At 45.3% G+C, this 15,892-nt stretch overlaps 1 protein-coding gene across 4 annotated transcripts in view; it reads left to right on the top strand.

The window, feature by feature from the left end:
• The first annotated feature begins 679 nt into the window (after positions 1–679).
• Positions 680–15,892, top strand: part of PDE5A (phosphodiesterase 5A) — a 103,966-nt gene continuing 88,753 nt past the window's right edge. Inside the window, exon 1 of one of the 4 annotated variants that reach the window (XM_039879510.1) lies at positions 680–1,099. In XM_039879510.1, coding sequence (XP_039735444.1) covers positions 987–1,099 — 113 coding nt within the window. In that variant the 5' untranslated portion in view covers positions 680–986. Of the gene's footprint in view, positions 1,100–2,251; positions 2,410–15,781; positions 15,874–15,892 lie in introns of those variants that run through there. The other 3 variants (XM_039879509.1, XM_039879511.1, XM_039879514.1) reach the window with 3 other exon arrangements.

The raw sequence follows: 15,892 nt of genomic DNA, 5'->3' as shown, positions 1-15,892 counted from the left end.
ATGACGAGTTAATGTATTTGGGGCTAACTGCTGCTCTGCACTGTACCAGTAGCAACCGTGGTCTCTAGCTGATTGTACGGTGTCCTCGTTTTTTGACATGATACACAAACTGTCATCCGTGATTATTCCTGCGTACCCTTTCTTTTTACAGAAAATCGCTTTCCAACTCATGGAAAGGGAGTGTTTGATGCAAAGGCACTTAATTTATAATTATTATTGTTGCAACTATTAAGATTAAGCACGGGAAAGACGGTTGGGAGTCACCCACCAGGACCTGCAAACCTATCCTGGTGGCCCACGCCCTCACTCTGCTTCCCCAGGTGGGCTCGGTGTCTGGGGCGCTGTGAACCACCGTGCGCGCTCGGCCCGGAGGGAGGTGACCCCGCCGCTCCCAGACCCCTGCGAGCGCTGGGCTGGAGCGAAGCGAGGCGGACGGTCATGGTTCTCCTGGCCAGAGGAAGCGCTCCCGGGGTAGCAGCCCCTCTCACTGCTGGGGGAAGCTGCCCGAGCTACCACTCTCTGAGCTGGGGCTGGGTCTCCACGCCGCGGCCTTCCCTTTCCTAGAATGGGACACTCTGCGAACACAGCCGTCACCGCCGCGCGCCCCCGGAGCTCGCTCGGCGCGCAGCGCACCCCAGCGGCCGCGTGGCCGCCTTCAGACCCGGGCCACCGGGCTTCCGGAGAGTTCGCCAGTCGCCGCCGCGACCGCCTCGGAATCAGAGACTCGAGAGGCTGCAGGAGCCGGGCTGGGCCGGACCCCAGCGAGGCGCGGGCTGCGGCACCGGCCCCGCCCGCCGCACCTGGAGCCGGGACCGGAGAAGCGGGGCGGGGCTGCAGGCTGGCCCGGCGCCGAGCAGCGCGCCGAAGCCCGCCCGACCGGAGCGAGGCGAGGGGGAGGGTCTCCAGGCTGAGCCCGCTGCTCGAGGGAGGGACCCCAGCAGGGGTGGAACCGGCACCCGCGAGGCGCAGAGGCGCGCGGCGCGGTCATGGAGCGGGCGGGCCCCGGCTCCGCGCGGCCGCGGGAGCAGGACTCGGTGGAAGCGTGGCTGGACGATCACTGGGACTTTACCTTCTCTTACTTTGTTAGGAAAGCCACCAGGTAAGAGGAGGACCCACGGCAGACCCGGCTGGGGCGCGGAGCGTGACCTGGGGCTGATCTCTGTCTCCTGTGGCATTGTCCCCTTCCTTCACCATTAAGCAGCCTCAGCTCACGGCCTTGGCTTTTGAAGTCGGTCCGTGGTCCTTTTACGGTGCAGAGACCTCGACTTGAAGGCGAGTACAGCCTAAAACCCCAAGCGTGGGCTTCGATCCAACTTGCTCTCAAAGTTCAAATACAGAAACGTCCGTGCCGCCCCGGCCCCCCGCCGCCCTGGCATTCCCGGGGAGCTTGTTCCCATGCGCCCGCGCTCACGGGCCTCTCCAGCCCTCTCCACCTCCCGCTGCCCCTGAACGTCCCCAGCGAAACCAAAACAGTTTCGAGCCCCTTCGCCGCAGCTCCGGAAGCTCCGTTTCCAGCTGGGGCCCGGCGGCAGCGCTTCCTCCGTCCCCCTCGCCCGGGCCTGCCTGCGGGGACGAGGAGCCGGGCAGGGGGCGAGACCTCGGGGCAGCAGCGTGCGGAGCCTTCCCCCAGTGAGTGCCGGCGCCTCGTGCCCCCTGCGGTCCCTGACTGTCCCGCGCGTCGCCTTTCGCTTGCTTTTGCTCCCCAGGCGGAGCCGCGGAGCGGGCTCCGGGAGGGGTCGCGGGGCGGCGGGGAGCGGACCCGGGGGCGGGAGGGTCCCGCGCAGCCGGAGCGTCCCCAGGGCCAGCGCTGCCTGGTCGGGAGCCAAGGCCCGCGGCCGCCGCGGAGGGCGGGGACGGAGACTGTCCTTGGGGAGGCGGCCGCGCCGCGGGCAGTGGGGCGCGCGTGGGAAACGCTCGCAGAGTCGGGAGGACCCGAGGCCGAAGCTGAGGGACGGGGAGGGGCGAGCGGAGAGAGCGTGGCGGCCGGTTCCCGAAGCCCGCGGAGCCGGGACGCGCTCGGGCTGAGTCCAGGACGGCCCCTTGGGGACGCGCCCGAGTCCCGCTGCCGCGCGCTGGGGGAGCCGCCTTCGGGAGCCGGCGCTGGCCGCGGGGCAAGAGGCAGACGCGCGCGGCGGGGATGGTGGATGAGCCGGCCGGGCCTCGGCGCGGGGCAGGGCGCAGGCTCCCACCCGCCGGCGCGCGGCCGCCGCTGTGCCAGGCGCTCCCCGCCAGGGGGCGGCGCGGGGCGAGCGGGCGGCGGGGGCGCTAGGGCCGCGGGCTGGAGTCACCGCCTCACCTGGGCGCGGCGTCGCCCCCCGCGCCTGCTGCAGTCCGGGGTCAGCCGGGGCCGCACCGTCTGCACTTCCAGCTTCCCGCGTCTGCTATGTTGCCCTTTGGAGACAGAACAAGGTACTTCCCAGCACCCCTTTCCCACGTCCCCGGGGCGCGGCGCGGCGGGGCCGGGGCCGGGGCAGGGCGGCGGCGCCGGTCGCCGGGCGGGGGATGCTTCATTGAAATGAACCGTGTGACATTTCGGTCTCCCTTGGCTCTCTGCGGGTGTGTGTTATCCTGCAGTCTTAGAGGGGGCCCTTTCTAACCTCGTTTCTCCTAACGAACGTCCAGAGTTGGGGTGGACTTGAGCACTGTCGAGAGTTCTGACAGGCGATGGCTTCGGACACATCCCGTCTCCCCTGTTTGATCCCTCCGCCCTCCTTCGACAGTCCTCTTCCCCGCGTCCGCCTTTGCCCTTCAAAACCGCACTTCCAGAGCGACCCGAGGGGAAACCGTGAGCGGAAGGGGTTTCTTTTCGAAGGGCGCTCTCCGCGAATTTGGGGTGAGGCACGACGGCCAGCGAGGTCTGGAATTGTCCATTGCCATGGACGGCCGTTTTCAGAGGTCTTCCGCCACTCCGAGGCCATCAGCCCTGTTTCCTGTCACCCTCGCACACCACCCGTCTGCCCTCTCTGAATTGTGGCGCGTAGGGTGGGGAGTGGGCAGAACTGGGCTGACTTTTTTAAGTGTGTGTGTTGAGGTCCGGGGAAGCGGTCCTTTGCGCAGATTATTAACAATCGAAAAAGAGGTTATTTGTCTTACAAATCAACATAAATGCCCTTTTCTTCCCCTCTACCAACTTTTAAAAGCATAAACTCGAGATTGTTTGGTGGTGGTTTTTAGCCACACGTAAGAACCCTTAACTTTTCAGAGCCTGCCAGAACTTTGAAAGTAGTATTTTATTGGACAGTAAATCGAAAGAGTTATTACATTTCTTTTCACGTTGTTTTCTTCCCCCAGTAGCATAATTCTCAAAATTACTCTCCTCAGTGTAAAATTTATACCATCCGAGACTCTATATAGTTTTTTTTAGTTAAGTTTTTTTCATATTACAGTTGATATTGATAGTTGTTGGCTGCACGCTTTTCTGTGGGCCGTGTATATATATGTATGTATACTCTTAAGAGAAGAGTTTATGTTGAATCCAAGTTGGAAAACGAAAGTGTAAAACATTTCAGAGTAGTCCAGGCTCTCAGTTTTTGGCGTTATAAAGTTTTGAAAGTTGTCAGTGTAAAGAATATGATCTAAGAGCCTGTGTGTAGCCAGAGGTTCTTGACAAAACGATATTCCAGTTTGGGTTTATATTTGGTGGCATTAGCTAAAGAGATTTAAAATAAATATGAGAGGTTGGACATCAGTTGCTTGTATAATTCCCAAACTGCTAAACCCAGTATGATTCACTTGGTTGTGGCAAAAACTTACTGCAGACATTTTCACTTTACAGCTAAGAATTTTTTAACTAGAAGCTCACATTACTTTGCTTTTTTTTCTTTTGTTACACTTTGTAAATGTAAAATGAACACTATAGGTGACTCAGGAAACCCATGACAGCAGTTCTGTAAAGGCATTTGGCATGTTTTAAGACTTAAAGTAAATTTTGATTCCCTTAGGTTGGCCATCTGTGCCCATAAACAGGCATAATGATGGAACTACTTCTACATTATTTGATTTAGATTTTGTCCTTTGACATTTGTGCAAACTTCTCTGTCCTTTCCCCAGACTGATTTACACTCAGTAGTAGGCACGGAACAGAATGAAAGTTCTGGCCTTCCTGAATTCGCCTTTAAACATCTGTGAATTTGTGTTGACCTTGAAAGCAGTTATGCCACTATAGGACAGTGTCTCGTAACTGTCTTCAAATACAGAGCTAAGCACCTCATTGCAAGCCGTAGCTTGGAGCATAGAAATAGACGCTATTTAGTAATTACAACTTGTGCGTGTGAATTTGAGTGTCAGCTGAACAATTCAGCAGTCTATTGGCATAAAAATTAGAGACTTGTTACCACAACATGTGGAAAGCTCTCACCCTCACTCCTGGAGCCAACTTCGCCGTCCTGCAGGCCCGAGACTGTGCTAGTCAAGGACCCTCACGCTCCCGCGTTCTAAATGATGCGTTCCCGGGGCTAATGCCACGGTCACAGCTGCTGTGATTCTTGCCGGCGTGTTAGACTGTTACCTTTCATCAGCAACTAATCAGCTCTGTGATTGCGGGTGATGTTTTAGGTGGGTTAGTATTGTAGGGGTAGCACGATTGACTTTTTATTGCTTTGTTTTGTGCTGGGCAAAAGCTTGAGAATATTTGGCATATACTGGGGATATTAAGTGAGGATAAGTTTTATGACCACTTGGATCAAAGTCCAGAAACAGAAGTTTTACACTCCCATGGAGCTTTCTGTGATAGACTTTCTATGGCACTGCAAAGCTGGGCTGAACTGTTGACGGTCTACATCCTGTGTTGGGATTCTGTCTTTTTTTTTCCTTTTTCCCCTTCTTTTCTCTCGCCCTCTTTTCTTTCTTTCTTTCATAATTTTTTTTCTTCATCTCTTAAAGCTATACTTTTATTTGCAAGATATTTATATTAAAACAGATGACGGATAGAAAATCAATATTGCTATCCACTCTTTAAAATTACTGTTTTTGTAATTATATAGGAATATAAACGTCACAATTTTCAGACGCATGATTTGATAAGCATATTTGTTAAGCAGTCACTAGTGTTGAAGATAATAAAACTCTGGGCACTGACTCTGACTTTGGTATCATTTACAGTATTTTTATGATGGTAATTCTGGTGCAGTAACTGCTTTTTTTGCTTGTATTGTTTATAACCAGGGCGCATACAGCCAGCTCTAAGCTGCCTTGTACTGCCATAAGAGTACTCATGTGGAGTGAATGCTTTCCTTCCGGAAGAGTCTCTGGGAGACCCTGAAATGACATTTCTCATTGTTCTTCTATCTTGAGATTTCAAGTTCAGATTCATTTAGAGCCTAAAATTATGATAGAGTGAATGCAGTGACAGTTACTCACACGTGGATATCTCCAAATATGTTTTCTCATTGTAACACGAACTTAAATATGCTTGTAGTACAATTCAGTAGCTTTTTTTTTTCAGTTTGTGATCTGAAGATCTATAGAAATCGTAAATATTTTCACAAGGTCATATCTCCAGCACTCAATTTTTAGCGTTTTGATTATGTTGTGTAACAATTTAAAAAAAAATTCCAACTAAATGGGTGATTTGACTCTAGTCTCCGATGTCATTCAAGTTGTGGAGGTAAAGTCTGTAACTTCGCTCTTACCTGATGACAGAATGTCTTACTCCGATGCTCCCTTTCCTCTCGATTTGAAGACACTAACTTAGAGCTTTGGTTAGTCTTGCCAGTGTGTTTTAATAATACTTGGGAAAGATCGCTTTCGTAATTGAAAAGGCTGAACAGAACCGCTTGGTATTTATTAGTTTATCCCTCAAACCTTTTTCAACCCAAAATTTATAAAACCCGTAACTGTTGTGTCGAGTTAGATTTGTTCTTTGTTCTCAGAGCTGATTGTAGGATAAAACCTCTTCCTAGGATAAAAGCCTTCAGTAAGGATTGTGGGACAATTTAATAAATCACTGAGTTGATTGATAATGGAGGGTCGAAAATGACTAATTTCTGAATTTAGGATACAGACTAGCTACTGACTTTGCAGGACTTCCTGTGAAATTAGTTTGGCTGGACAGATGTAGATTCAGTTGACCAGTGTTACAGCTGATTGATGTGGCCTTGGAAATATCTGTCATAGTATCAGTTTCTCAGTAGAAAATGCCTGTGAACTGCAAACCTAGGAATAAAAATTGAAGAAAGTCTTTCCACATGAGTCATTCATTTGATATTTAGCTCTGCAATCTTATTAACTGATTTGGTATTCTCATTTTATTTTGAATTATATGTATATTTTTTATGATGTAAGTGCTTTGTTCATTTTCTCTAAATGCTGGAATTTTTACTTATTTCCAAACAAATGTTTAAAGTAGGTAAAGCAAACAGCGTTAAGTTCGTAAGAATTATTTTGATAAATACTCCAAAAAACCTTGAAAGGTATTTATTTCTCTGGTTTTTAGTTTGTAGTGAACATATTTTTTAAAGTCTTATGTGCCATTGTTGGGCTCTGTATTCTTTGAGACTTCCCCCTTGAATCTGAATTCAAGTAAGTAAGATTAGCTTTCTGCAAATTATTTTTTTCTGAATAATTTTATTACACCTGAACTTGGGAGAGCAAAAAGCCCCATTTGACATCTTATCCTTAATTTTTTATCATTATTATGAAAGATAAGAGTCATCATTTCTATTCTTCGATGCTGAGGTTATAAGAAAATACCCAGGTCATTTGAGCTGATAGAATAACTGAAACACGCGGGATCATCGTCTCGTAGGGGCAGAGGGATCATGTGATCCAGTGTTTCTCAGGCTTAAGTAATGTGCCCTTGTTAAAGAAAGACATTCTCATTGGTCTCCAGTATATTAGTTAGAAAGCTTTTGGTCACAAGTGACAAAAACCAAACTTGAAGTCCAACAGAACTGACTCACATAATTGAAGTGCTGGGGTTTGGTTTGGCTCTGAATTCAGCTAATCAGATAATCTCGTCAAGAGCTGTTTCTCTGTATATCTGTTTAATCTGTCTTTCCTGCAGTCTATCTGTCCATCTGTCTATCCACCCATCTTTGGGCCTATGCTATGTTGGCTTTATTCCTCTGTATGCTTTCTTCTTGTGCTGAAAAAGTTTCTTCTTGGCAAGTTTATGTGGGTCTTAAACTTCTGATGTCAGAGAAGTACCTTCTTAACCATATTAGTCCTCTCAAAATTACTCTGGCCTTGCGTGTGTCACATGCCTGCTCTGGACCCATCGTGTGTCCAGAAGAATAGGGTTGTCTGACTGCTTTGCTGAGGCAGGTAATCCGTAGTGTGATATGTCCTTGGGGACAGGGGAATTCCCAAAAGGAAGTAATGTGGGCATACCCAGAAGTTCCAGACATCTGCCATACCTAGCGTTAGCTTTCTTTTATCTTATCGTTATTTAAACATGAAATTCTTAAGAGTAGGTTTAATTGAATCATAGTTCCAGCATGTATGCAACTGTAATATCAAAATAAATGTGTAAGCTAATTATGAATAAAATGAAAAAACTCCAGCCAGATGCAAACTGACAGCATCCATTAAATCACCCTGCAGAGTGCCGCGGCCCGGTGGAGGTGCCGGTGGTCAGCTTGCCTCTGCTGCAGTCGCTCTGTGATGGTTCGCGTCCCCCACTGGGGCTCTCTCTTTAAACTCTCGTGAGACTTTTATTCCTGCAGCACAGCATGCCAGCTTTGGGGTTTTACTTGGTTCGAAAGCATATTTACATATGGCATCTACCACTTTTATGTTCTCTTTACCCCAGAACCATTGGGCTGCAGTGTGAGTGTAACAAGAATAGAAACGTAAGCATTAAAATTGCAGGACAGTACTTGGTTGCAAGGTGGTCCTCCCAGTAATGTCCTGTTCTTCTGCTTGCTTTCGGTTTCAATTGTCACCATTATGAAAGCACAAAAGTAAAATATTTTCATGGAAAAAGTACAGCTCTTCATAACATACTCGATTTGGGCTCTCAAGGCTTCTTATTCTTCAGCCTGAGAACGGTCGCATCCAGTCTCTCCCGAATCAAAGCTGCAAAGCAAGTCAGTTGACATATTTACAGCACAGATTTCAGTGATTATGTTTCCTTTCGGATGTAAGTAGGTTTTCCTTTAAGGGACATTTTTCATGCGTGTGATCATGAATGCATGGAAAGTTACAAAGTATATGTCTTCCAACTCTGGGTCAAATTTGAATGTAAAACCATATGTAAAACCATAAAAACAATTCTGCATTTTATTTATATTTGGTCCCAGTTAGCTTCTCAGATGTTTTCATAGCTGGAGAAAACTTAGAAACACTAAATAACTTCAGGCAGAGTATTCATTTTCTTCCCATGCCAGACTCAAGTGATCTCACCGTCATACCAGAGTAAGGATTTCAGAGGATGTCATGTGAAGGTGCCCCAAACCGCCCCTGTTTTATTTAATACCCTGCAATTGTGTGTTCATATTTTATTCATCTAACCTGCTCTTTCTTAAAATCAGATGCTCTTGGCATTGGGTGCTGACCCTGATTTTGTTGGGAGAGACTGTTGACGCATGGTGAAGTGTTTAAGGTCCCTGAGCCCAGACACTGAATGCTGGGAATGCCCTGTCTTTGTGACCCATGTTTCCACGTGCCTCCCACTACTTGGCTGGGAGCTACAGTGCTGCATGCTGTAACATTTATTTCTATTTTTTTGTTGGTTAAGGGCTGTAGGCGGGACAGATTCAAGCTCTAACCTAGGCCACCTCTTTCCGAGACTATGACCTCGGGGACTTTATTTGCTCTTTCTGTGAAATGAAAACTATAGCACGAACTTCACGGGCTTATCAAGAAATCTAAAGAGAATAATGCATAGCTCCTTCTCGTTTTCAGTAGTGGTTTTCAGTAGTTTACTGTTTTACCTTGTGAATCATCAGTGCCTTCAACAGAATGACAAACTTCGATGGTCATTCCCTTATTCTGATGAGTGCGGCTTGGAATGACAGAAGGGTGCTTTGATAGACTTTAAGTGTCTTTGTCATTTTTTAGAGGAATTGTTATTAATGGTTTGAACAGAACCTGTGTGGATCGTGTACGGTGCTGGAAAGGGAATCGGAATGGGAGGCCAGGGCCCTGATTTTGTTCCCAGCTTTGCTGTTAACTAGGTCTGTGCCTGGCCTACGTTAGCAAACCTCGGCTTTGAGATGGGAGGCGGGCAGGAGTGAGGAGCGGGCCAGAGAAGGCAGAGAAATTCGTGAATGGGCTCATGATTCTTTCGGCTCCAACCGTTCTCGATTCTCCCCAGGAGAGCAGAGGACCAGTTTCTCAGATTGAATACTTTCCTTCTTTAAGTATTTTTCAAACACGAGAAGCGGATCCAAGTCAAATTATGCAAATAATGTAACCAAAACTGTATAAAATTAGCATCCAAGAGCGGGAAAAATATTGAACGTTATATTATATGTGAGTTATTTGTGTTTCCTACAGTTAATTTTAGCAGATTTCCATATAAGTTGTTAACCATTCCTTTTAGACAGGAAATTCGTCCACTTTTTGTAATTCTGTTTTTTAGTGATCGAGTCACATGCCTGATGAAAAAGGCACTGGAGAGCAGGAAAGCGGGTTGACGTTTTAAGAGTGGACTTAACATGAGAATGCACTGAGCGCTGTGGGTCTTTCAGCGCCTGCAACTTTTTGCTCTGCTTTGGGGCATCCTGCAAAACCTCCCCAAATGCTGCCGTTCCAGGGATTGGCCATGTGGCCGTCCCTCAGGCCCAGGCCTCCCCCAACACGTAGTGAACCCCCTTGGGAAGGAGCTAAATGGGCCAACTTTAACCCCCACATTTCCTGTGGCAGAGTGTTAAAGTGTCATTTTAGCAAGGATTATGACCATCCTCCAGTTCAGAATTATGGTTAACAGAAAGTATTGCTGTAGTTTTCATCATAGGTAATTAGTTGTGTATTTTCTCACATTTGTTGTCAGTTTATTGTGTCTTTGATATTTAAAAAAAAAAACAAAAACAAAAACAAAACTGTCCCCCAAATATATAATTTATTTTTGAAACAAAGTTAATTTCTAAGTTGTAATGGAAAAACAAGATACTTTCTTGGGTTTATTTTTCTCAACTAAATGTTAGGCTCTTAATCTTTATGTATTATTCAGAAAATTATGTCATATGTAAATGTAGTTATTGGTCTAGAGAGTCTGTGTATTTCAGTTCTATTTTGAGAAAATACTAACATTAAAAAAACTTTTTTTAAAAATGTAAATGTTTCTATAGAGAAATTAGTGTATTTAAACTAGGAGCTTAAGAAGAAGCAATGGCTAACCTCTATTTTTTTCTGTAGAAGCCTGTCAAATTCTTTTTATTTTTACGAAAAGAAAATCGCTTTTGAAAATGTACTCCATTTAATGTTCGAGTAACTTAAAAACAATATCATGTGTTAAACACTGTGTACCAGACTCTGTGTTGTCATACTATATGCATAATTTTCTTTAAGTTCTCAAGGAACGTTTGAATGTCATTGCCTCCATTTTATAGAGACAGTAAATAATGGACCTAAGGTCAAAACCTTCAAAATGAATAGTTCTGGGGTTCAAGCCCACACCTTTCCCACCAAGGGCCCCTGCCCACCGTGCTCGCCTCTGTCAGCGGGAGCCAGGCGGGGGCTCACAGGCCTAATGTCCTGCAGAGGCTAACTCAGCAGAGGTCACGCCTTCTTCTCGGGCCTCAGTGTGCTGGCACACCACTGAGTGACGCGCTTGGAGACTTTGCCCAAGTGGGTTTAGTTTCCATATATAGTTTTAGAGTATAAAAAGTGGCAACTCTCAAATGGCATTTTAAAATAGAGTGGCTGAAAATTTAGGTGCGAGGCCATTACAATTATATTTTTAGTTTTAGAACACAAATACCCGAAGCACAGTATACTTTCAAAGACTTTTTATCCTTTGATACATTATTTTAGGCAGGAGTACAAAACACATTAAACTAGTGGCTTTACAAGTAGGTTTCATCTAATATTTTTAACTCATGAGAGTTACTCTGTTTATATCACAATTTTACTTTGCCTTGTAAATTTTTTTTTCCTTGCCTTCTAGATGCCAAGAAATATTCTATAAAACCCAGGCAAAGTACTTTAATTATTTTTCCCTTTCAAGACATCTGGAATATTGAATATGTATTTTAAGGCATTTCTGTCTTTCTTAAGGTGCATTTTGTAAGATGAGTAAGCAGTTCAATTTTGTTAGCAAGAAAAGGTATTGCTGTGTGGAGCCCCATGGACATAGAGGTGTGTGTGTGTGTGTGTGTGCGCGCGCGCGTGCGTCTATGTACATGTTTATGTCCCTTTGGCTCATCCTATTTGAAATGCTGTGCCAGAGCTTGCATCCCCTGTCCTGTCAATAAGTTTTGTGTATCCTAATTAATACCTCTAGGTAGTAGGCATATGGAAGAAGCTGTGATTTGCCTAGATTAGTGGAAAATTTCTAGGACACAAACTGTACGTCATAGTTTTCTTTCCTGTGATAGGTTTATCATAATTTTGTCTAAAACTGAGAAATTGGGAAAGGGGGAAAGGTTTGATTCTTAACAGAGTACCTGCCGTAGAGTGACCTTTCATTTTTTCAATGCATACTACTAATCAATTTATAAAATTTAGAAAGTAGGAGAAGTCGTGTACCCAGTATACAAAATTAAACCTATTTAAATATCTATAAAAAGGTATTACTAGTTTGGTACGATTAAATTTAATCATTAACTTACTTGAGTCCATCATTTTAAGAATGTTACATTTTTCATCTACTTGAAAACTATGAGCACACAGGATGTGCAGAATGACATATATAGCACTTTATTTCTGCCATGTGTGTAATTTGATAAGATAAACTCTTTGCTGCAACCATTGTAGAAAAATGACAGCTCATCTTCTAAGCTTCCTATTCTCCAGAATCCCTTTGATATTTTTTATCATTCACAGATGCATTTATTCATCCTTCTGTGTATGACTAAAGACGCCAAATGTCGGACACTGGAAATGTCAAGTTCAGCCTTCTCCTGCAGCAGCTGCTACACCCTGGCCGCCTGGCCTTTTGAGTCTGTGAGCTCATTTAGTTTTGTAGGGCGCTCCACCCACACGCTGTCAGTGCTGTAAAGAGGCCTCATGAAATCAAAATGTGTTAAACATTAATTATTCTTCATGACACTGATTTTCATATCAAACTGTCATTACATGAGCAGTTTGAGCTGCAAGAGTCTTCCTCAAAGTATTCCCTAATATCTTCAATATTCCTACATTCCCCAAAGTAGAACATCAAGATGATAAACTTCTGATTGGATTCATCGTTTAAAAAGATTAGAGATTTAAAAATTCAAGTCACGTTTATGAAAACTCATAGCAAGTTTTGGGCAGCCGCCATTAGCTTTATTTCCTGCTGTCTAATTAATATGCCTTTGGGTTCCTTTCTTGCTCATCGTGGGGAAGGCTCCTTCGTGGGTCCTGAGCAGAGTTTGTGGTGGATGCAGGTTGGAAACCACAGGTGGTGTTCACCTGAGAGAAATAACTCCCAGCATTGACTTTGGTGCCCTCTGGGGTTCCTCCAGTTCTTTTAAGACATACTGTAAAACTTGAAAAGCAAAAAATTAAATCTAATTTACCCATTTCTAAAAGGTGTTAAATTCAGCTCCTATATGAAGAAAGACTTTTTTTGCGTAATAAAATAAGGAAGAAAATAAGTGACTGGAGGATGATAAAACCGATTTTGGTGAGGAGAGACAATGATATGGGTGGGCCGTTAAAACATCGGGATCTCGTCATCGATAATAAAGTCTTGGCGTCGGGTTTCATTGCATTTCCCTTGGCTGTGGCTGTATTGGAAGCGCCGTTCATCGACGGCCTCGTAACAGTTAAATCAGCTCGGAGACTTGACGAGGGGGGCCTGCTTCTGAGTGCTCTGGGTTCGTGGGCTGAGCGAGGACCCGCTTATCACGGAAGGAGAACTCTACGGTGTCCGCGCTCGTGGCAGCGGGGGACGCGCCCTCGTGGCACTCGCCGTTCTTTTCTTCTTCGTCCTCTGATGGCTAAACTGTAACTTACGTAGAGCGATGATGCAGCGCTTCTTTTCGGGGGACAAACTTAGGCTTTGTAAGGAATGGCTTTCCAGAGGACCTGCTTTGGCCAAAGACTGCGAGTGCCCGGCGCGTGTAACCAGCCCATCTCCAGACCTGTCCGGCCCGCTTCACCTTTTCCCTCGTCTGTCCCCTGATTCTCTTGGCAAAACTTTACGGGGCAGTGAGCAGCCATTCTCCTCACACCAGCCCTGCATCTCCATTAGAATGAGCACTAAGTGTAGGAGCCAGCAGCAGCTTAAACACATGGGAGAGGTTTCAAATGTTTCCACGTGCGTTTTCCAGTCTGACTCGGACGTCAGCCCTCTGCGGTGAGTGAAGGAACGAGGAGGTCCTTTGCCTGTTTAAAAATGAGAACGCTGAGGGGTAAAAAGAGGGTGAGTTGAGTTACCTAATGGTCCTCTGCTGGCCCGTTGATGTCAGCCGTTGTAGGGACTCCATGGTCATCACGGCCCATCACTCCAGCTGCCTGTTTGCACAGCGGAAGAACTTGAACTCCAGAGAGGTGCTAATTGGCTCACTTCCCAGCTGCGTCGTCTTGTAGTTGGAACTAGGGTCATGTCCGGAACACCAGTTTGGTGCCCTTGACTCGGTCACCTGCTGAAGACAGCACCTCATGCTTCACAAAGGCGTCGGAACACGTGGCATTTTCCCAGTTTCATGCCAGGGAAACTCAGAGGGAGAGAGTTGTTTGCACTAGCCACACCTCCCTCAGAGTAGATGAGCATTTAGGACTCGTGGCCGAAAAACACAGCCACTGGAGGCTTTGTCGTTCCGAGAACTTTGAGCAATTAGTCAGTCTCCCTTTTATAGGTAGATCGCCATTTGTTTTTTCTCTATTAAATAGATCTTATTGTATGGTTTTCAGAGTAAAATGACAAGACTTGACTCAAGGAGGAATTTGGCACCACAAATTATTAATTTGAGAGCTTTCAAAAGGTTCGGTTACCACACACAGGATTGCAGTGTGGTTGGTACACAGGGTCCCTCGTGCCCTTGCGATGATGATATCAACATTAATGTTACCATAGCCTGGAACGCATTCGGATGCTACACAGAACCTGCTTATTCTCCGTTGTCTATACACCAGCAACTCCAGTTAGGAAAAACAAAACACAGAAACGCCAGAGTGGTCAGCCAATATACAGCACACCCAGTTAAATTTAAGTTTCAGATACTACATATGCTAAAAAATTATTCATTGTTTATCTCAAACACAATTTTAACTGAGTGACCTCTATTTTTATTTGCTAAACCTCTTGAACACATTTATTATACATTCTTTTCAGCACAGCGTTTTAGATTTATAAAACATGACCTCTGTTCAGAGAAACACAGACGTGAGATTCAGCGAGACTTTTTAAGGACACCGTCCTTACGAATCTTTGCTGTCTGAATGCTCTGAGACAGTGCTTCTACCTCGGTGGTGTCGTGTGCCATCCTTTTATGGTCTGGAGGGAAAGAGTTAAGTTAGAGAACGTGTTATTGTAAGTGATCTTTCTCTGCCTCGTGCGCTTGAATTCGACCCTTTAAGAGGCAGCTAGAAGTTATGGCATGTCTTCGTGACAAGCATGGGTGTGCGAAGAACGTCTGTGTTCGAGGCCATGAGACTCGGAATAGGACGCCGGGATTTGGTTCCTGGTTTTGCTATCAAATGGCAGAATGTATTTGGTTCAGTCGTTTATATTAGCTTCATCGTTTAGAAAGTGGGATTATTAATGCCGGCCTCAACAGGTTCATTTACAATGGCACCTTTTGTTCCCTGTCAATATCACTAATGTGAATCCTTTTCAAAATCCCGTAAAATCAAGGAAGAGAAAAAAGAGGATGTAGAGATCCCCTCCTGAGCCATGGCAGCAGTTTGCCCCGTCAGAATTCCCAGCAGACTTGGATCCTATCCAATGCTTTTTATCCTTACATTCGACATGTTCGTAGTCATCTTCTCCATCTTTATTCATTTGAATGCATGGACATTTAACTTCATATGACAACAGAATCCAATGTGTATATAAGTTAACTTCTGAACACAATATAAACTTCGATTTTGGGAGGAGCGGTCACTCAATGATGGGTTTGGGATTGCTCAATTTTGCTCATTTCTGTGCTCCCGGTGTCCAGCACAGTGCCTCACACACTCAGGGGTCTTCACCTGACAATAATTTGGCCTGGCGAAGAAGGACACTTAAAAGTGACTCCAGTTAAAATGGAAAAATCTAAGTGAAAAGTTTTGGATTGAAACTTGATCATGAAAAATGGAATTGCAGATTATGAAAGTAAATTCATCTTATTTTAGATTTAGTAAGATTTAGATTATAATGAAAACTATGCTAATTTTTAGAACAAACAATTTTCCGACTATAATAATATCTTTACTTCATATTTGACTTTTGTAGCAGAATCAAAAAGAGATTTCTTCCCCCAAAAGTAGTGTTTTTGAATTCCTATTCGAAGACTTCATTAGTTTTTCCAGGGGCCTTTCTGAATCTAGAATGTAACTCTTCGAATAGAATTCTCTATTCAAGTGTCTGTTATGTCGTTACCCTTTGATTCTTACTGGTTAGCTGGTCTTTAATTAGGCATAACCCTTAATTATCAGGGGCTTTGTGTAGTATTAGAACAGTTCTCCAACATGACTTCTGTCTACTTTTAGAAATTCTGTATCTTAAATGGAATTTAAATTTAAATTTGCAGGTGGTTTGTATTTGTATAGAGACTGAAGTTTTACAGAGTCATCAGGAGAGGAAAGACCCACGTGGGCCGTGCACTGCCAACTCCCAGGGGTGCCTGAGGGAGAGAGGTGTGTGGGATGATTTAAT

Source organism: Pteropus medius, unplaced genomic scaffold (genome assembly GCF_902729225.1).
Source record: "Pteropus medius unplaced genomic scaffold, Ma_sr-lr_union100, whole genome shotgun sequence".
Taxonomy (NCBI): Eukaryota; Metazoa; Chordata; class Mammalia; order Chiroptera; family Pteropodidae; genus Pteropus; species Pteropus medius.
The sequence above is the reverse complement of the archived record's forward strand: the minus strand, read 5'-3'. Positions and strand labels throughout refer to the sequence as shown.